This window comes from Nannobrachium achirus, assembly GCF_963921795.1.
Source record: "Nannobrachium achirus genome assembly, chromosome: 21".
Taxonomy (NCBI): domain Eukaryota; kingdom Metazoa; phylum Chordata; class Actinopteri; order Myctophiformes; family Myctophidae; genus Nannobrachium; species Nannobrachium achirus.
Window position 1 is genome coordinate 29,185,856 of NC_137828.1, and position 22,060 is coordinate 29,207,915.

Genomic DNA, 22,060 nt, shown 5'->3' on the forward strand with positions numbered 1-22,060 from the left:
TAGTTTTATTCGTAACTGTAGGTCAAACCATTGAAAAGTTCATTTTCGTCATAGCTGATTGTAGCCATTTTGGATTTTGGTCTCTAAAAACATTTCCCCACCCTTTTTAAAAATACCCTCCTAGATGACAAATCCATTGAGAAACGGACCTTTGCTCTCCACGGAAGTGCCATAAACGACCCAACTATGTAGTGACTCGACTCGGGTGGACTCGGTGGGGGGCGAGTCCCGAGTCAAATGGTCTGAGACCGAGTCGAGTCCAAAGCCCCGTTTTCATAGAGCAAAACTTCTGGAAGTTTTTTCAAAAATTACGGCAATTTTGAAATTCACGCCATGTGAAAACGGCCACCTATTTTGTGTGCCGGAAGTTTTGGTGTCCCAAACGTGACGGGAAAATACCTAGTAATTTTTGCTAAAAGTACCGTGACAATACAAATTTCCCTCCAGTGAAAACGCATGCTGCGAATTTGCCGTTTTTTTGACAACCAGGTGCATAAACGGAGCCAGTTAACAGTTTAAAACATTGTAACTGGGATGGAAAACGACCTGAATGTAAAGGAATATATAGAAATAAAGTAGGTCTACAGCTTCACCTTGTATAGGGGATTAATTATTTAGGCTAGAATCGCATTGACAAACACAGCAGAAGTCTCTTTCCTTCTCTGGTCATCCATCGTTTATGGTGCCGCGTGAAGAAAAGAAAAACAACACAGCTAATAATCTACAAGCCCACAAGTGCAACACGTTGCATCATGCAGCGATCCTTTCTGAACCGTATGTGTTGTTGCATGAAGAATAGACCTATGTCTTGTAACTTGTTAAATCCATTTGAAGGGTTCAGGAACCGTTCAGGCCGGGTGAGAGAAAAAGAAAGACAGAAGCGAAGACTCGATGCAACCGTTACGGCTGCTCAACAAGCAGTCAGACTGTGTGGCGTGTTGCCATGCCTGCTACTTATAAGCGACTATGGGCTTGATTTCCGTAAAGTTGCTTATATATAATTTGATAGTTTCTGGTTGCGTTTTATTTGTTGTAAGCTTCTAGATCACTTTTCAAGTAGCTGATGCGGCGATGCGTTTAGTTTTAAAGTGCTCTTGTGGCCTAGATAATATCACTTTTTGGGCTTATTTTCGTACACCTGGTTGCTTATTTCTCTCGCAAAGTCTGGCAACACGGACTTTCATACCGTGACAATGGTTTGGTGAAAACGATGTATTTTATGGCTATGCCTGCATTTTTGCTCATGTGAAAACACCCAAAAAACAAAACTCCCGGCAAGTTGAAAATTATTATGCTAATTATTTTGCAGGAAAAATTCCGGAACTGTAGTGAAAACATGCCTCAAGTCAAATTAAGGGCGAGACCGAGACGAGACCGAGTCAATGAAAATTTGGACTCGAGTCCTGACTCGAGACAAGTCAATGACTCGAGTACTTCAACACTAACCACCATACACATGACTGACATGTACTGTAGTAGAACACAGTGGATATGCATTAGCACAGGGCAACAAGGCCACATGTTTAGTACAATAGCAATAAAGCAAGACAATACATTAATCTTTAGTCAGTTTCTGCACTTGGGAAGAAACAAGTAGTACGTACAGGGGCGTCACACCAAATTCTGGGCCCTGGGTACAAGGATTCACTGCGGGCCCCCCATGAATGTTAACTATTGAAAAATAGCAGATATACAAGCTCACAGCGCGGCACCGAGTGCCGCGCTGCGAGCTTGTATATCTGCTATTTTTGAAAAATCGTGAAAATGTGTGCAAGAAACCTATGTCAAGGACCCCCAAGATGATATGTATTTGGCCACGGACCCCAATCTCAAAATATTTAGTTCCAGGGACCCCCAGAAGCAAAATTTGAGTTAGAAATGTTTGCTTAAAAAAATACATACATTGAAAGATTTTCACACATTTTCACAACTTTTTAAAAATAGCAGATCTACAAGCTCGCAGCGCGGCACTCAGTGCCGCGCTGTGAGCTTGTATATCTGCTATTTTTCAATAGATAAAGTTATTAGGGCCCCTCCACCTTGGGCCCCAGTAACTCAGTCCCACTTTCCTACCCCTTGTGACGCCCCTGAGTACGTAGTACTAGTGTTTGTACACAGCAATGCTTTTTGTCTGACGTTTCTTGTCTTTGAACAGGGTCGGCCAGGTCAACTGGGACCTAAAGGTGAAAAGGGAGAAGGCGCGGGCCTGCCGGTGAGTCATCAGCCTAAACCAGTAATATTGCTAGTGGGCCCGAAATAATTGGCAAAACACTTAAGATTTTATGTTAATGTTTATTTTCTTTAAAAGTTTGAAAGGGGAGTTGTCATTGTGATACTGATATATAGGAACTGATAGTTCGCTGTTAGTTCTATTGATCCAAGCCGGTACACAATCAATTGATCTGACCACAAAGGGATAGTTCACACCAAAAATGACTTATTTTCTACTAGTAAGACTACCTAATCGGGAGATGCCAAACTTTACACACACACTCCTTGCCTGGCAAACCACAACCTCCGCCCCTGATGTCTCACATGCCCCTCTTCTAGCGCCACCATGAGGTTGCTTTTTGCAGACAACATTAATGGGCACTGCTCCTACAGATGTTGTCTAAAAATCACGCACAGCGGGACACAGTATCTCGCAACTCATGTCATCAACACGCATTTTTCCCATTTCCCATATTCCCTCCTGATAGGCTACGATTGCCTTCTAAAGTTTGCTGGATTGCTCCCTTTTCAAAAAAATACCGCAAATCATGAACACCACATGCCTTGTCTTTGCAATTAGCCAAGCACATTCCCTCAACACATAGGCATACATTCCATTAAAATCTTCACATCTACCTGCACATGGGCCTCTTCTAGCGCCACCATGAGATAAGCGACCCGATTAGGGAGTCTTCCTGGTAAAAATACGTCTTTTTGGGGGTGAACTACTCCTTTAAGTGGCCAAATGGGTTTTGAGATTTTCAAGTGGGCCCTGATCTAGAAAAGGTTGGGTACGACTGCAATAAAACCTTTCCAAAATGCATCTGTGAATGTTTCACATCAAACTATTCATGTAAGAGGAGCCTATTATTTGCGGTGGTAAAACATCTACCTGGTTCCAAATAGAAGCAGTCCTTTGTTTCTTTAGATAGAATAAAGACAGGAAGCTGAGGGCAGAGCAACTGCCAATCAGACCAGAGGGAATATGTGCTGGACGTGTGTTTCATAAACCCACCAGGCTTGAGTTAAGACCCACCTCGCGGAAACGCCCCTCTCAATGATCTTAAGTATAAAAGTGCATATATGAACGTTAGTGCTCTTAGTGCAAAGCAATACTGTACCTACTACCTACCGATCCATTACAACAGGGGTAGGCAACCTTAGGCACGGGTGCCAACATTGGCACAGGGGAGGGTGATCGGCGGCACACTGGCAGAAGTTTGAGAGAGAGGATTTTTATTTCAAAAACAAAACTTTTTTTGAATGTGGTCAATTAAATGAAGTTAGCTAATGAATAGCTAATTACATCTTGCACAAAATTCTACATTCATTAAAACTCTGAACTCTGACTGGAGAGGGAGTCAGGGAGATAGGTGGTTTATTGCTCTGGGTCTAATGATCCTTATAACAATGTCCTGCCAATCAAAATATGTCAAAATATTTGTCATTAAAAAATGTTAATGTGGTCAATTAAATGAAGTTAGCTAATTTATAGCAAATTACATCTTGCAGATAGTTTTACATTCATTAAAACTCTGAACTCTGACTGGGGAGGGAGTCGGGGAGATGGATTATTGCTCTGGGACTAATGATCCTTATAACAATGTCCTGCCAATCAAAATATGACAAAATATTTGTCATTAAAATGTACCGTATGTTGACATGGCACACCGACACTCTAGAAAATAAAAATGTGGCACTTCATTTCAAAAAGGTTGCTGACCCATGCATTACAATAATACACGCAGCATAATAAGCCCAAAGCCATATCCAAACTATAACAATCAATGTAACTGATAATCAGTTAGTTTTTATTTTGAGCACAGTAGTGACAAATTAATAGCTTTCTCAGTACGTTTTTCTCTTTTACAAAGTTACAAACCTTCCCTTTTGGAGCGGTGAAAGCGCTCCCAATGAACAGGTATATCCGTGGGTATGTGGCTGGCTGGCTGGCTGGCTGGCTGGCCCTGTCCGTAGCCTGGGCAATACCTTGAGTGGCCACACACAACACACTAGTTAAAGGAGGGGCGCTGTTTTGTGCAGGCCAGGCACACTCACCACTCACTCACAGGCACAGTTTACACTCACTCACTCACTCACATAGGGTACAGCTGCTCAAATTCACCGCTCCACTTCGAACCGAGGTTTGATTTTTTTAAGCACAGTACAAAGTAAGTTTCAGGTTTTTTGTTTAGCACAGTTTATTTTGAGCACTGTAGTGACAAATTAATAGCTGTGCATTGTGCAAATGCAGGCTTTTCTCAGTACAAGTTTTAAGATTGTCTTCATGCCTTTACTGACTTTATCCACCCTCCATGTGTCCGGCAAGGATTTCAGCCACTCCTAGAAGTTCTTGCGTTTCTGCGAGGCGGGTCTTAACTCAAGCCTGGTGGGTTTAGGAAACACGCGTGCTGGACACACAGTGTCAACTGCAGCCAGCCAGCCCCCATTGTCCTTTTTGACACACTTATTTCTCTAACTCAGGGGTCTTCAACGTTTTCAGGCCAAGGACCCCTTAGCTGAGAGAGAGATGAAGCAGGGACCCCCACTATTATTGTATACAATTTTGTTGCAGATTAAAAATGTTCATAGATTTCTTAGACAGCTTAGGCTTGTTTGACAGCAGACTGTCATCATGTTGGAGTAATGTGTGTTTTCAGACATTTAATCACTTGAACCGACAAATACTTTAGTCTGCTCTTCTTTTCCCTCTACAAACCTCTTTGCCAAAAATAGCAGATCTGATCTGCTATTTTTGGCTAATGTTCCACTCAGAATAGGGATGCTAGGGTTCAAATGGTTAATGTAAAAAACATGATCCTATCACACAAAGATATACATTTTTCTATCTTTAATTCTGTCTCTCTCTTTTCAGGGTCGCCCTGGCCCACCTGGTCCCCCAGGTCGCCCAGGACCGTTGAACTGTCCCAAAGGAGTAAGTATCAGTGGTGTGAAATAACTAAGTACTTTTACTTGTAGCAGAGTATTTCTATAATGTAGTATGGATACTTAAAGGTGATACACCATGAAATTTCACTTTTCCTATTTTAAAACCTTTTTTTGGGGTCCCACTAGCACCTTCTGTCCTCACAAAGTCCCATTTCTGACCGTTGTGTCTTTCTCTGATTTTGGGAAGGCGGAGGTTAAAAGCATCCCACGGGTTCTCAAAACAGGCTGTCCAGATTTGCTGCCGTCGCTGACGTCATCGAAGGCCGTTTTTGAAGGAACTTTTTTTTTTTTGTTTCAAAAACTTTTTTTTTTTTTTGCCTCAAACCTTTTGAAAAACGTTTTTGGGACATAAACAATATGACATAAATACTTTTTAATTGCATGGTGTATCACCTTTAAGTAAAATATGGGAGTACTTTTTCCACCACAGAGAATAACACATGCACGTCTATTACTGTACACACATATTATTCTCATTTGTGAGCTTTCATACGTCCCTCTTTGCATTCATCCTTTAAGCCAGGGGTCTTCAAAGTTTTCTTTGAAAAAGAAGAGCAGACTAAAGTATTTGTCGGTTCAAGTGATTAATATAAAAACAATAGCAAAAGGTTTGTATCACACAAAGATGTGGAGGACCCCCTGTAGTAACTCTGAGGACCCCCTGTTGAAGACCCTTGCTTTATTTTAAAATATAAAAGTCAAAATTAAAAAGTTTGAGAACCACTTGTCTATATCAAAGTGATCTCATTCTCGCTGTCTCCTTCTCTGTTGTGTGTCCTGTGCAGACTGTGTTCCCCCTCCCTCCCAGACCCCACTGCAAGAAGACCGTAAGTGATCAAGGCAGTGAGAGATGCACTTGTGTAGAATAATGGATTCATCTTCTTTCAGTCTTTTATACAGTCTTTGCTCACTTCACTATTACAGAAGATACACACAACTCCCATTCACATTCACAATACATCTTTGGTGCCGTTTGTTATAGAATCTACAGGCATACTCACACCTTCTTTACTATAGAAGGTATGAGAGTCTTTATGAAGACGGATCCATTCTTAATACTGGATGGTATGGGTGATATTGAGCCTCTGTGATTATTTTCTGTTGTCAATCTGTTCTCAGACTGTGTTTATGTCAGTTATTCAAATTTTATCTCAAATCAAGTCCCTGAAAGCTGATTTTCATACCACACTTAAATGAATGGAAAAACTTGGCTTCCTCGATGACCAAACAAACCACTGTATGTTTTGGAAACTGGTCGGCGGTAAAGTCAAGTACACAGTGAATCATAATAAGTTAAACATGTTAGACCACTGGCCATTTAACTCAACACACAGACACACACATTATTGTGCTGTCATTTGTTTTGTGACATTTCAGTCTGTGTAGAAAACATTGATTTACAAATTAAGTTCAAATGGCCATGTCTTATTAATAATTAAAAAAAATCTAACACTCACTCAGACGTTTAGTAACATTGTAATGATTTATGGCAAAAATACAGACAAACATACGACAACCGCAGCGTGTAAAAATGAAGCATTTAACAGCAACATGGTCTATGTTTATGTACACGGTTTGTTTATAGATAATAACATATACGTACCTTTACCTATCTCCCTCTGTCTGTCTGACTCTCTCTCTATCCCCATCTCCTCTCTCTTCTCTGTGTCAAATTCATGTTAACATGTCTAGACATGTATGGTGACAGTCTTGGTTTTGAGGACAAATGTTATTATTCATAGCCTACACTGTAGGTTGATCAAGTCATTTTCAGTGCAATCGTTTGTCTGAAAGGGCACGTCCTGATAAGCCAAACGCCGATAAGGCAAACGCTGATAAGCCAAACTCCTTTTTTTTTTTAAACTCCTTTTGTTATGGTGAAATGTGAGCTCACCTGCATCGCGTTTCATTCCATGCATGCGTTTATCGTGCGCTTGCCCAGGCCTTACGGCCTGGGCATAAATATAACGATTGCATTCACCACGGCTACGTAACTCGCGCGGCGGCCCTGGCCCGCTCTTCGCGGGCACTCGCGCCTGCAGCGCTCGGGCGCGAAGAGCAGGACCAAGGTCCGCTGGCCTTCGCACCGCTTGCAATGTCGTGGACAATAACTGTGACATATAACCATTGTATTGCTAAAAATAAGGAGGCTACTCCGTTTCCTTAACGAGACGGCAGAAGATCACTACGGTAGGAGACCCGGGCAGTACATTTGCGTTTGCCTTATCAGCGTTTGCCTTATCAGCGTTTGACTTAGAGGGATTTCCCCGTCTGAAACATATGGAGATAGATGTGCTTTGACGTAACTGCATGTTTTTTGTTTCAATATTGAACATCCTTTAATGTGTGTTTGTTTCATTTGCACAGCTGACCCCCAATGGAACCATTGAAACTGGTAGGTTGGAAAATGAACATGCCTTTGCCCTAGTGTTGATTTTGTCAGCTAATTTTGATTTAGTTTTAGTCATAGCCTTTTTTTAATAAAATAAAATGTAGCTTTAGTCATATTTTAGTCAAATGAAAGGTTTTAGAGTTAGTCTAGTTTTCGTCGACTAAATATTATAAGATTTTACTCAGTTGATTTTGTTGACTAAAATGCATTTTGGCAGGCCTTGTGTTGTAATGGCTGATTTTATACTTGGTTGCATGCTGAAAATAGCCGATCTACAAGCTATGGCAATGTTTCTACGGTGAAAGAAGGCTGTCCTGGTTCACCTTGCTTATATGGGAATCACAATTCAATAGGTTATAAATATAATATTGTAAATATAAAAGAATATAAATAATAGTAGATACAATAGTCTTCCATAGTATGTATTATGAAGTGGATTGTGAAGGATATTTGCTCAATTCCAACACAGGGAACTGTCAGACAGGTCCTAAGGGAGATAAGGGAGAGAGAGGTCTGCCCGGATTACCTGCTCCACCAAGTAAGTCAACACTTTAATAATATTAAGTGTAGAGATATTTCAGGTTGTGTGTGTGTGTGTGTGTGTGTGTGTGTGCGTGCGTGTGTGCGTGCGTGCATGGGTGGCTGTGTGCGTGGCTGGATGCATGGCTGTGTGTGTGTGTGTGTGTGTGTGTGTGTGTGTGTGTGTGTGTGTGTGTGTGTGTGTGTGTGTGTGTGTGTGTGCGTGCGTGCGTGCGTGCGTGCGTGCGTGCGTGCGTGCGTGTATTGAAAGCTGAAAAGAAGTGCAGAACTTCTGCATTCAATGTGAACAATTGAATTAGGAATGACTTCTGCTGTACTGTCCATCTCAAATCATGTGAAACAGGCCACTAATGGTAAAGGAGAATGACACTGGAGCAGCTCAGACAATTACATTTAGGTGCTTGAACAAAGAAAATATGACTGACGTTTTGATAAGGAAGATCGAAAGATCAATACGGCAGTCGGATGAGAATTGACACATTATTTAACTTCAGTAGGCGCTATATTGACTTTCAGAGGTAGCAAGGGCTGTATTTTACTTTAAGTTGATTGCAGATAATATGTAGAATTTTCCACATCTCGAGCTGAAAATAGCGTAGGCATGCGTCAACATTACCACCGACTGCTTGTACTGTGAGTCATTTCAGTTGAGTGCTTTAATCCATCTTTGTTGAGAGCAGTTACTGTGATTGGTTTCCTAGTTTCCTACTGTGAGGAATAGAAAAGTAAAAAGTAACAAGTAGAAATATATATTGTTATTACCCGGCTTGGTTGAATGCTTTATTCTGATTGGTTGAGCGCTGAAATCAGCGGTGAATTATAGGCGTATAATGACCTCTCCGCTCTATAATTCACCACTGCCTAATCAACGGCTCAGGACACCTGCTGCATTCAGGCTGCACTGCGTGGATTAAGTACCGTATCCAACATGTCAGGCATAAACGTTGCTCTCAAGAATGTTTTTAAAAACATTTGAGGCAAGAAATAGACGACGCTAGGTAGGGCCTTTCTGTGGTGAGTTTGCATGTTCTCCCCGTGTCTCCTTGGGCATAGGCCCTCACACAAAAACATGCAGTAGTCCTGGTTTCCATACTACCTCCCCCTAGCCAGCCGGGTGCTCCCCAATGTCCCCTGGCGCGGCAGGGGGAGAGCGGAAACCAGGACTACAGGTTAGGTAGTCACCGGGTGAGAAAAATGGGTTGCAAAACCGTGGGATAAAAAACATTAAAATAAAAAAAAGAAATAGACGACGCAGTAACAGAAAATGGATTCTATTTGATCAGCACTTCCTTGTTTTTCAAGGCGACCGTGTTACGCTGGGGGGGACGCACTTTCAGCCGTCTGTAAACAAGGAAATACTTTGTTTTGTTTTTAGTTTTGAGTAAAATTATAATTTTTATTTATTAGCCGGGTAATAAGTGCTATAACGTCTTGCTGCTTGGTCATTATGGCTTATATGGACACTTCAGGCTGGCGCCTCGGGGAATTATCAGCCTGTCGTGTCCATATAAGCCATAATGACAGCGCAGCAAGACGTTATCGCATACTTGAAATATAGTGGAGTAAAAATGTAAAGTACAGTGACTTGAGAAATGTATTTAAGTACAGTACTCGCTGATGTAAGTGGGGGGGAGGAGTTTGATCATCATTGGTCATTATTTTAATTATTATATTATAAATAATTTGCTTTTGTTTCCTGTTAGATTCTGTGGGTCCCTTCGATGCCAGTTTTATTTGGGTAAGTCTGAAAAAATATAATTTCAATATAACATTTCTATTTGTTTATTTTGCTATCTGACTCATGTGCTTGATGTAAAACAAACAAAATGGTGTGTGTGTGTGTGTGTGTGTGTGTGTGTGTGTGTGTGTGTGTGTGTGCGTGTGTGCGTGCGTGCGTGCGTGTGTGCCAACAGGGGGAGAAAGGGTACCAGGGCGGCAAGGGAGAGAAGGGGGAAGCTGGGTTACTGGGGCAACCAGGTATCCCTGGGCGACCAGGACCAGTGGTGAGTCACATTTAATCAAAATAGAAGAGTATAGACACGCATTCGTAGCTCTGCCTCCGATGCAAGAATGTATTTATTGGGGAACATTTAAAGGGGGCGGCCAGAGATGCTGCCTGGGAAAACGGAAAGTCCAAAGTTCCTGGGCCACGTGTCTCAAGGTGTCAGTTATCCCGTAACTGCTCTGGGCTGTAATTTCATCCAACCAGTACCCATTTATCAGCTTTAATTTGATAGTGTTCCAGTTTCAATTTTATCTGCTCATTTCTTTGGGTCGTCCAATTTCACTTGCTATTTTAACAAAGAAATATTAGGTCCACATTCTTCTTCTTAGTATTAGCGTAGTATGTGATCCGCAAATCGGTAGACCTACACAGTATCTCTATAGTCATGTGATCAAGACGGATCTGTCCGCTATTTCATATTCCACCCTAATTGGCTAACATTGGCTTCCAAAGTTTGCACGATTGGTCCATTTTGAACAAAATGCCTCAAATCATGAACACAGCTTGCGATCTCTGTGCAATTTTGCACACACATTCCCAGTAGGTCAAGGAACAAATGCCACCCTTTACATTGGCCTGTTATAGCGCCACGAGCAGCTCAATTTTTGCAAAACACATTTTTGGAACAAAATGCCTCAAATCATGACAGGCCACAGATGACATGACACTCTTTTCACATTGGCCTGTTATAGCACCACCAGGAGGCCACAATTTTGTGGAAATAAACACCAAGACATATCAATTGACATGATTAAAGAAAGATCAGCACAGCTGCTGCGACATATTAAGAGTTGAGTTGACAGGAGAAATCAATGCGAGTACAGACATTTATTATTAACTCCCACAAGACCTTTACCAAATATGTTTTGACATTAAGATAATGTGCTATCCAATCAATATGTATTTCGCAGATTAAGCGGCACATATTGATTGGAAGAGTCAACTAATCTTTCATTGGAAAAACTTGCCCGGTGACTCATGAACAATAGCTACCGTTGTGTGTAGGGCTTAGCCGGGGAGCCAATTTGGTCAATAAAGGTACACAGAATGAGAGGCCTGCTCTGCCAGAAACACTGCGAAAAAATGTTTCCCATTGACTTCACTATACTGGAAAAAACACACCAAAAAAAGTAGCATGTGAGGGGTCAAACTAAGGGTTCTTCATGATTCTGAATCCATTGCAAGCATTTGTTTTGCATGAAAAACATTCCTTGGGCTAGATTTCAGCCTCTCAAACCTGTGAAAAGTGATAAGTCATCACTTTTCACCGTTATTGTGGTCCGTTTTCTAGCCCAAGGAATGTTTTTCATGCAAAACAAATGCTTGCAATGGATTCAGAATCATCAAGAACCCCTAGTTTGACGTCTCACATGCTACTTAAAGCATATTTTTTTTGGTGTGTTTCTTTCCTGTATATTGAAGTCGATGGAGTGAATATACAAATGGCCATAACTTTTTTTCGCAGAGTTTCCGGCAGAGCAGGCCTCTCATTCTGTGTACCTTAATGACCAAATTAATAGAAAAAACAAAAATAAAAAGTATGTCATGACGTCACAGGTAAAACCCTATTCTTTGAGCTTTTGGGCCTGTGGCTCCCCGGCTTAGCAAAGCAATGTATATTTTATTGGACTTGGACCCACAGGTTCTAAATGAATCGGTTATCGCTATCATCTGTAACCTACAGTATGTATTTTCAGAGCAGCAATGATGGGTAGACCACTGGAATACTACATTATCATGTCATTACTGCGTTTCAATTCAGGTCCGACTTATTAACCTGTAACCAAGTAGCTCACCTTCCATGCTGTTGTTGCCACCTTCACTTTACAAACCATGAGCTTGTTCCAGCAGTTTGAACAGAATGGTCCATGAGTGCTTGTAAGCATGAATCCTACGAGACAAAAAAGAAAAAATAACAGGAGAGTAACGTGATGTTTTTGCAACAGTACTATCATGAATGTCTCTCTCTTTCAATATTTTTTTATTTGTTTTAAGGACATTTATGTGTACACATAACAAGGACATAATCAAGACAACAATAACTAAAATCCTACAGTAACAATGACAAGCCAGCATCCAACAATTGATTCAGCCTTTGCTGTTAGGGCTGGGATTCAGAAAAAAAAGAAAAGAAAAAAGAAAGCAGTCTGCATTCAATTAATTGAGCTCGATCAATCGAAGTCCCAGCCCTATTTACAATAACACAAATTGTGGTAGTCAGGTCTACTCCCAGAATATACTCATATATTCATCATTCCCATGCATATTACTTTTTTCCATTCATCTTTTAAGTATCTTGCAATCGGCGACCAGTCCCTAACATATCATGAATGTCAACTTTGCGACATGGAGGGTGAAGTGAAGGTGGAGTGACATTAGTGACAGTGACAGTGACAGTGACAGTAATGAATAATACCTGCCTCATATAATGAGTTTCAGAAATTGTCATATCACACACCATATGCATTCCTGTATATCTACTCTCACGCCTGTGTGAGTAACATAATTACACGGATTATTCACACTAGCAAATTTGATTATCGCTGCGATGTGACTTCAACAAGCATATTTCAACAAGCAGAATAAAAAATAGATACGTAAGTAGCACTTCAAACTCTAACAATTACATAGACCAGGGTTCCTATCCACACAGGTGAAAACAATCAATATAAGCAACTGTGTTTCAGGGACCTAAAGGAGACTCTGTGGTGGGGCCCCCTGGCCATCCCGGGGTACCTGGCTCCACAGGGATTCCAGGCTATGGCAGATCAGGTTCTCCTGGCCTTCCCGGCCCACCCGGCCCACCCGGACCTCCTTCCAGATACGGCTCAGGTATTCCGCCCCGAGTTAAAGTGGAATAATCATGTGGCACAATTTAAAAGGCGAATAAGAAAGAATAACCCAGTAGATCAACCTGTGTTGCATGATTGCCGATCTATAAGCTCACAGCGCAATAATCAGTCAAGTCAAATAAATAATCTACAGATATGTTGTTTTTGCTTGACAGCTGTGACCATTGCTGGACCTCCTGGACCTGTGGGACCCCCTGGACCCCCTGGCAACTCTGCTGGTGTAAGTGAACCTGACTCTGATCTCCATAGATAGATATCGTCACTGTCTGGAAGAAACCTTGTATCTCCAAGTTTCAAAGTTTTTTCGTAAATTAAAGCCCTATTTCATCATACAAAAGAGTCAACCTTGTATGTCCTACAAGCACACAACGCCTCGCATCCAAACGGAAGGTACAAGCGGAATGGGAAAAAGTTGCATTCACAATTGAGTCTGATTCACATATAGATTGTAAAGACGAACATTACCATAACATCTTCAAACTGCTGCTTTACCATCAAGTCCATAACTTTTGATGGAACCACCAATCTGACCGACTTCACACAGAGATCACAGGTGATACACATGCCGAATTTCGAAGTTGGTCGGGAGGTTCTCGTGATGTGTAATGGACTGATACACTCACAGCCACGCACGAGAGCTTGTGAATCTATAGAAGGATATGAAGTGTTCTTTTAATAATTTTCGCTCATGTAGTGTAATAACTAGTGTTCTATACGTGCTTTTGTCTCTTGTTGTCTTTTAGCTGCGGACGTTCTCGACCAAGGAAAGCATGATGCAACACACACTCAGGGACGCAGACGGGACTATGACCTTTGTCTCTGGGACAGCTACGTTGTACATCAAGGTTCCCCTGGGATGGAAAGAGATCCAGGTATGTAGTAATGCGCTTGCCTGGCTCCAGCCCATAGACCCGCCCACTCTCTGAGCGGACTGATTCTCTTGGTCTGGTGTTGTCATATGACGCTTAACTTGATATGGTATCTTGGCGTACCAGCCAATGAAATCAATGCAAGACGCCAAGACGGAGGAGGGGGTGGGTCTAACTTTTGAAAATCAACAGAAACAGTGGAGGGGGGAGCTCAGCCAAAGCTCTTAACCCATTCTGAGCCCACCAAATTAACGGATTATAATGTCCAGAGTGCCTCTCGCTGGCTCCATTAACGGCCATTATCTTATTTTGAAGGCCAGAAGTCCACAGCGTAAACACTTCCGGTCTGACGTCATCGCGTCCCGCGCCGGAATCGATCATTGTTTACGTGGTGTCATGGCGGATCGGATCGATGCTTTTCAACATGTGTTTTATAAGCGAGCATCTGCCTCCATCTTCGCTTCTAAAGTGTAGTTTTGAGATAATGGACATTAAAGATGAGATCCCCCGTCTGCCTCAATGTTATGGGATTACTATTTTGTGCTCGTGGATCCGTGATGATGAGAAATCAGCGACGGAGATCGGCTCGGGACGTTCCGCCATTGTACATGGTAGGATAACCGCCGTTACAGTAATATATTACTTTTCGCGAGATATCTCGGGAATGGCACCCGAGGTACTCGAGTACATTTCGCGAGATATCTCGGGAATGGCACTAAATCGGTTAATTGCTCCCTGTAAGAGCCTTAATGGGATAATGTCATGATGACCTTACTTGCCCTTGATCTTAGTCACTTTGACCTGACTTTTCTTTGAAGTTAATTGTATCCAATATTATGCAGCAGTGTGTAATTTTTTGATGATCATGTGCTGCAGTGTACTGTAATGATTGTTCTGTGTGGATTGGCCTGTCTTTAAGTGAGTGACTGTGATTGGTGCTCCTTTATTGATGTGTTTGGTGTATGTTCTTTTCTCTGTTAAGTTTTTGGTCAGAACAGTGAAGCTAAGAGAGAGAGAGCACATATTTCTTTTACCACGTTCACGTCCACGTGTCCATGAGACACATGTAAACTGTACTACTTTTTTTGCCTTTATTTCAGTATTCAGCATGTGTCTACGTTTACAACGTGCGTCATTATTTTTGTGCTCAAGATTTTTGGAAACTTTAGACATTACATTTAGTAAAAGAAATAGCTCACCTTTGGAAGAAAGGAAGATCTTTTGGATTCTAAGGAAATTACCAACCAGTTTCTGGATATCTTTTGGAAGAATTATTCTACACAACTCGATGAAGACTTTCTTGGAGGAAAATCAACAACTTTAAAGAAGGTAAAAAAAAAAAAAAAAACCTGTTGAAGCCACTTCAGCCCCAGAGGTGAATTGATTCAAGCTACTCAGTGACTATTTTTCTCTGTTTGCTACTAAAAGCCATTGAAGACTCTGCGTGTTCAGAAGTTATATGCATCTGGTCTGTAAGAGAAGAAGTGTTAAAGAAGATACTTTTTATTGCCTTGCATAGAATTTACGCTCTGTTTTTGTGACATGATGGCTGAAGATGAGAAAAGTAACACTGTAGAAATGGAATCTAAAAGAATGAGTAAGCCTACTGAGAGGGCTTTGGAGGATAAACTGCATAGGCTCATTGGAGCCAGGAGAGGAAAATTAAGCCAGATAACTGCTAAAATACATGAAGTTGAAAGTCTGATGAGTGACGCTGCCAATCTAGAGGCAGTGCAAGGGTTGATGAACTATGAGATCAACACTTATGTTGCCGACTTTCAAGATTTCAATGAGCAGATAAGAAATCTTCTGCCTACAGAAGAAAAAGAGGCAGATGAAAAAAACTGGTTTGAACCTAAGATGCTGAATATCATTCAGTTTAAAGACAAAGCTAACAAATGGATGGATGCTTTACGTGTAAGCGAATTAGATGAAGAGGAAAAGGAGGAAGAGGAGGAGGATGAGATAGGTCCTGATGATAGTGCATCACAAGTGACTGTCCATGAGAAGGATTCAGTTGTTGAACGCACATCTGTCTTATCCACTCGTACTTCAGTTCGAGCTGCTGAAGAAGCAAATCTAGCTGCATTAGTTGAACGTGCCTCAGCTTTAAAGGAGAAACAGAAGCTTGAGTCGGAGGTAGCACGTATGAAAGCAAAGCTAGATCAGCTGAACTTGGAGGTAGAAATTGCTGAAAAAAGAGCTAAAGTAAAAGTACTCAGAGAGTACGAAGCAAGGGATGGCATGAACAGTTATGTCCGCTCAAAAGTGTCAGGAGGGTCTCGAACGAAAAAAGAGACAATAAGCCATCCTACCACAACTAAAAGCAAGACTACAACCAAGTCACCACAAGTTACAGGACCACAGGTTGTGATGCCAAGGCACACAGACACCAATGGCAGGCAACAGCTGGATAGAAGCAGTGATGGCATACTTCAAGTAATGGAGAAGCAGAATGCAATTACAGAACTGCTAGTCAAGCAGCAGTCCAAGGCTCAGCTTCCAGCTAAAGAGGTCGCAGTGTTCAAAGGTAACCCTCTTACCTATCGATCATTTGTCAGAGCTTTCGAACAAGCTATTGAACAGAGAACTGATAATGATCAGGACAAGTTATATTACTTGCAACAGTACACTGCAGGAGAACCACAAGACCTTGTTCGTAGTTGCGAGCACATGCCACCGCACAGAGGATTTAGGGAAGCAAAACGACTGCTAGAGAGACATTATGGAGATGAGTTGGTGATTGCTAGTGCTTACATTGACAAAGCCTTGCAGTGGCCACAAATTAAGACAGAAGACGGAAAAGCACTGAACGCTTATGCTGTATTTTTGACTGGCTGTCGCAACACAATGGAAGATGTGGCGTTTATGGAGGAAATGGATAATCCCACAAATATGAGGATGGTGGTATCCAAACTACCCTACAAAATGAGGGAAAGATGGCGTGATTCAGCTTTCCAAATCTTGGAAAGAAGAGGACACAGAGCAAGATTTGCTGATCTTGTCGTTTTCATTGAGCGTCAAGCTAAAGTAGCTATGGATCCACTCTTTGGAGACCTCCAAGAGAGTCGCACATCTACAGCAGCGAAAAGCCAGGAAAGGGGAAAACCCATCAAAAATGGAGTGAAAGGAAGCTTTGCTACCAATGTGGCAGTGGAACAGAAAAAGCCAGATGCAACGGCAAAGCAACCTAATCCAGCTAAAGCAGCCAACGCTTTTGAGACCCCATGTCTATTCTGTCAAAAGAATCACACGTTGGAATCCTGCAACAAAATTAAAGGGATAGCACACAAAGAACGTGTTGAGTTCATAAAGACAAAGGGACTTTGTTTTGGGTGTCTAACACAAGGCCATCTTAGCAAAACCTGCAAGAAGAGGATGGACTGCAAACAGTGCTCAGGTAAACACCCAGAAATTCTTCACCAAGAGAAAGAAGCCATTAAGAATGCAAATGTGTCAGAGAGCACTAACAGCACTCGCAGCAACGAAGAAGTCACAGGCACTCAACAATCTGTTCCTCAGGAAATAGTTGGCTATACTGGGGGCGGAGAGACTGATTGTATGTTATCAATAGTGCCAGTGAAAGTGAAGTCTCGTAGCAGTGGAAGGACTGTAGACACATATGCTTTTATGGATCCTGGCAGTACAGCGACTTTCTGTACAGACAAGCTCAGAAAGAAGCTGAACGTCAAAGGAAAGCAGACTCAGATCTTGTTGAGTACGATGGGCCAAGATAAACCAGATGGACCAAGGCTGGTTGATAGTTACAAGATCTCTGACCTGGAGGTGTGTGGCCTAGAGGAGAGTACTTACCTTGAGTTACCTAAAGTCTACACACACGATAGCATCCCGGTTCAGAGAGAAAACATACCGAGCCAACAATATCTGCAAAAATGGCCTTACCTGAGTGAGGTATGCTTACCACACCTTGACGCTGATGTGGGCCTTCTCATAGGTGCCGACAATCCTAAGGCAATGGAGCCGTGGCACGTAATTAATAGTAGAGATGAAGGGCCCTATGCTATTAAGACTGTACTGGGCTGGATGGTCTGTGGATCTGCGAAGAACGAGAACGAACAGTCCAAAGATACGACAGCTCACTACAGCATCAACCGAATCTCAGTGTTGGAAATAGAACAGTTACTGGTGCAACAGTATAACACTGACTTTCCAGAGCGTCATTACGATGACAAGGATGAGATGTCCCAGGAAGACAAACAGTTTATGCTGTCAGTTCAAAAGACCACAACACTTTTGGATGGACATTACTGTGTTGGGCTTCCGCTGAGAGACAAAGAAGCTAAAATGCCAAACAACCGCTGTGTGGCAGAACAGCGAGCTGCTAGCTTGAAGAACAAACTGAGAAGGAACGAAGTGTTTCTTGAGGACTACAAGGACTTCATGAAAGGCCTACTCGACAAAGGTTATGCTGTTGAAGTTCCACAAGAGCAACTTGTTCGTGATGACAACAGGGTCTGGTATGTCCCACACCACGGGGTGTACCACCCGAAGAAAAAAAAGATGCGTGTGGTCTTTGACTGCACAGCCTCCTTCCAGAATGTGTCGCTGAATGGTCAGTTGATGCAAGGACCTGACCTCACCAATACACTCATTGGTGCCTTAATGAGGTTTCGGGAAGAACCAATTGCGATGATGGCAGACATTGAGTCAATGTTCTACCAAGTGAGAGTTCCAGAAACGGATGCCGATCTGCTGCGCTTTTTATGGTGGCCAGAAGGTGACCTAGACGCAACGATGAAGGAGTACAAGATGGTGGTACACCTCTTTGGAGCGACATCATCTCCTAGCGTTGCATCCTATGCATTGCGAAGAACAGCAGAGGATAGGCGAGACTCTGCAGACTCACAAGCTGTGGAAACCATTCTGCACAACTTCTATGTTGACGATTGTTTAAAATCTGTGGCTACGGAAGAAGAAGCAGTTGTCTTGGTGCAGAACCTTCGAGACTTGTGTGCGCAGGGAGGTTTTAACCTCACGAAATGGGTAAGCAATAGCAGAAAAGTGCTGTCATCCATACCTGCGGAGCACAGAGCCAGTGAGCTAAAAGACCTCGATCTCACTCATGATGCTCTACCCACTGAACGGGCCCTTGGGGTGCAGTGGTGCATCGAAGATGATACGTTTACATACAGTATCAAGCAGCATGACAAGCCATTGACCAGAAAAGGTATGCTTTCTGTTGTAAACTCCATCTATGATCCTCTTGGATTTCTGGCACCGTTTGTACTTCCTGCCAAGCTTCTTCTGAGAGACCTGTGCAAGGCCAAGCTAGAATGGGATGAAGAGATCAGCAGCTGGCAAGCTGATCAGTGGTGTAAGTGGCTAGAAGATCTCACTAACCTCTCAGACTTCACCATCAACAGATGTGTTAAACCTGCCGACTTTGGAAACACAGTAGAAGCAAGATTGCACCACTTTTCTGATTCAAGTGAGGATGCCTATGGCACAGCATCTTACCTTGTCCTGACAAATGAGCAAGGCAGAACTCATTGTACCCTGGTGATGGGGAAGTCCAGAGTAGCCCCACTTAAACAGATGACTATCCCAAGACTTGAGTTAACCGCAGCTGTTGTTGCCGTGAAAGTGGACAAGATGCTGCGAGAAGAAATACAAATCCCACTTCAGCAGTCTACTTTCTGGACTGACAGTACAACAGTCCTCAAGTACATAGACAGCGAGACCGCTTGCTTCAAAACCTTTGTGGCAAACAGGATTGCTCTGATACGAGAGGATACCAAACCATCGCAATGGAGGTACGTCAGAACCTCTCAGAATCCTGCTGATCAGGTCACAAGAGGGATGAACGCCAAGAGCCTGATGCGAAGTGAAACATGGCTGAACGGGCCAGAGTTTCTTTTGCAGCCGGAAAGTGAATGGCCAAAGAGACCAGACAACTTGACTCAAGAACCGCAAAATGATCCAGAAGTCAAGAACATCATGGTGAACACCATCGCAGCTGAAGAAAAGCTTGACCCTGTGAACACCTTGCTTCAGTACCACTCAAGTTGGGACCGACTCAAAAGAGCGGTAGCTTGGATGTTGAGAGTCAAGGAAATGTTGATCCACCTGAAAGACAAAAGGAAAGAGTTACAAAACTCGATCAATCAGTTGGAACAAGATCCCGAGAAACAGAAGGTGCTAATCCAACGGCGCATGGAAAAGTACAAATCTACTCTGGAAAAGAGATCACTTACCTTGGAACAGCTGATAGATGCAGAAACAGAAATCATTCGATACAGCCAAGGTCAAAGCTTTCCTGAGGAGCTGAAGGCTCTCCGCAGTAACCTGCCAATCAAAAGAAACAGTCCGTTGTATAAGCTGGACCCTGCTCTACAAGACGACATGTTGAGAGTTGGAGGACGGCTGGACAGATCCGCTCTGCCAGAGGAAGCAAAGCATCCGGCAATCATCTCAAAACACTCCAGAGTTGCCACTCTCATCTTGCAGGATGTTCATGAAAAGATTGGACATTGCGGGCGCAACTTCATGTTGTCGCAGCTGAGACAAAGATTTTGGATCCCTCAAGCGAATTCAGCTATCCGGAGTCTTATATCAGGATGCACAGTCTGTAGGAGACTCAGAGGCCGACTTGGAGAACAAAAGATGGCAAATCTGCCTGAAGATCGTCTTCTACCAGATAAACCACCTTTCACCAATGTAGGTGTCGACTACTTTGGACCCTTTGATGTTAGACGGGGCCGGGGTACCGTCAAAAGATATGGCGTAATATTTACCTGCCTTACCATCAGAGCCGTGCACATTGAAGTAGCGGACAGTCTCGACACCAGTTCCTGCATCAATGCCCTGCGACGGTTCATAAGCAGAAGAGGCCAGGTCAGCATTATGCGCTCTGATAATGGCACAAACTTTGTTGGCGCTGAAAAAGAACTGCGAGAGGCCATTGGAAACCTGAACCACTCACAGATTGAAAAGGCTATGCAGAAGAAGGGCATCAAATGGATTTTCAACAGCCCAGCTGCCTCCCACCAAGGAGGGGTATGGGAGCGACAAATACGCACTATACGCAAGATCCTCAGTGCCTTGGTGAAAGAACAGACCCTCACAGACGACAGTCTTCAAACTCTCATGTGTGAGGCTGAAAGCATAATTAATAGCCGACCCATCACAAGTCCATCTGATGATCCACACGATATTGAGGCTTTGACACCCAACCACTTGCTTCTGTTGAAGGCACAGCCCAACATGGCACCAGGAACCTTCACTAAGGATGATGTGTATGCTAGACGACGGTGGAGGCAAGTGCAATATCTTGCAGATTTATTCTGGAAGAGATGGACTCATGAATACCTGCCTCTTCTCCAGGAGCGGCAGAAGTGGACTAAGCTGAAGAGAAACTTAATGATTGGAGACGTAGTGCTTGTGGTTGACAGTTCAGCCCCACGAAGCACCTGGATAATGGGACGAATTACCCAAACCATACCTGACTCCAGTGGAACAGTGCGCAGAGTGAAGCTGCAAACAAAAACTAGTACTCTGGAGAGACCGATACATAAACTGTGCTTGCTGCAAGAAGCAGTGTGAACACAAGAAGAACACATGAAGACATGTGAAGACGAAGACTGACGAATAGTAGACTAGAATTGTTTATTATATGCTTATTATAGACATATGTAGAACGGCTCTTAGTATTTTTGTTGATCTGATAATTGTATTGCATAACCAATTAGGGGCCGGATATGTAAGAGCCTTAATGGGATAATGTCATGATGACCTTACTTGCCCTTGATCTTAGTCACTTTGACCTGACTTTTCTTTGAAGTTAATTGTATCCAATATTATGCAGCAGTGTGTAATTTTTTGATGATCATGTGCTGCAGTGTACTGTAATGATTGTTCTGTGTGGATTGGCCTGTCTTTAAGTGAGTGACTGTGATTGGTGCTCCTTTATTGATGTGTTTGGTGTATGTTCTTTTCTCTGTTAAGTTTTTGGTCAGAACAGTGAAGCTAAGAGAGAGAGAGCACATATTTATTTTACCACGTTCACGTCCACGTGTCCATGAGACACATGTAAACTGTACTACTTTTTTTGCCTTTATTTCAGTATTCAGCATGTGTCTACGTTTACAACGTGCGTCATTATTTTTGTGCTCAAGATTTTTGGAAACTTTAGACATTACACTCCCTTTGAACTTCAAAGGGGGGTTGTGCAGTGTGCACACCTCGTTAGCATCAAAGACAATTACCTGTTTTATGCCTGTCA

The 22,060-nt window shown here is 42.6% G+C and overlaps 1 protein-coding gene across 2 annotated transcripts in view; it reads left to right on the forward strand.

The window, feature by feature from the left end:
- The window catches only part of LOC308307097 (collagen alpha-1(XV) chain-like), a 136,164-nt gene that overhangs the window by 105,664 nt on the left and 8,440 nt on the right, over positions 1-22,060 (forward strand). For both annotated transcript variants that reach the window (XM_080752230.1, XM_080752231.1), the window contains 10 exons: positions 2,156-2,212; positions 5,087-5,146; positions 5,946-5,987; positions 7,528-7,555; positions 8,022-8,090; positions 9,796-9,830; positions 10,006-10,095; positions 12,785-12,929; positions 13,105-13,169; positions 13,693-13,821. In XM_080752230.1, the coding sequence (XP_080608356.1) occupies positions 2,156-2,212; positions 5,087-5,146; positions 5,946-5,987; positions 7,528-7,555; positions 8,022-8,090; positions 9,796-9,830; positions 10,006-10,095; positions 12,785-12,929; positions 13,105-13,169; positions 13,693-13,821 (720 nt within the window). The remainder of the gene's footprint in view (positions 1-2,155; positions 2,213-5,086; positions 5,147-5,945; positions 5,988-7,527; positions 7,556-8,021; positions 8,091-9,795; positions 9,831-10,005; positions 10,096-12,784; positions 12,930-13,104; positions 13,170-13,692; positions 13,822-22,060) is intronic.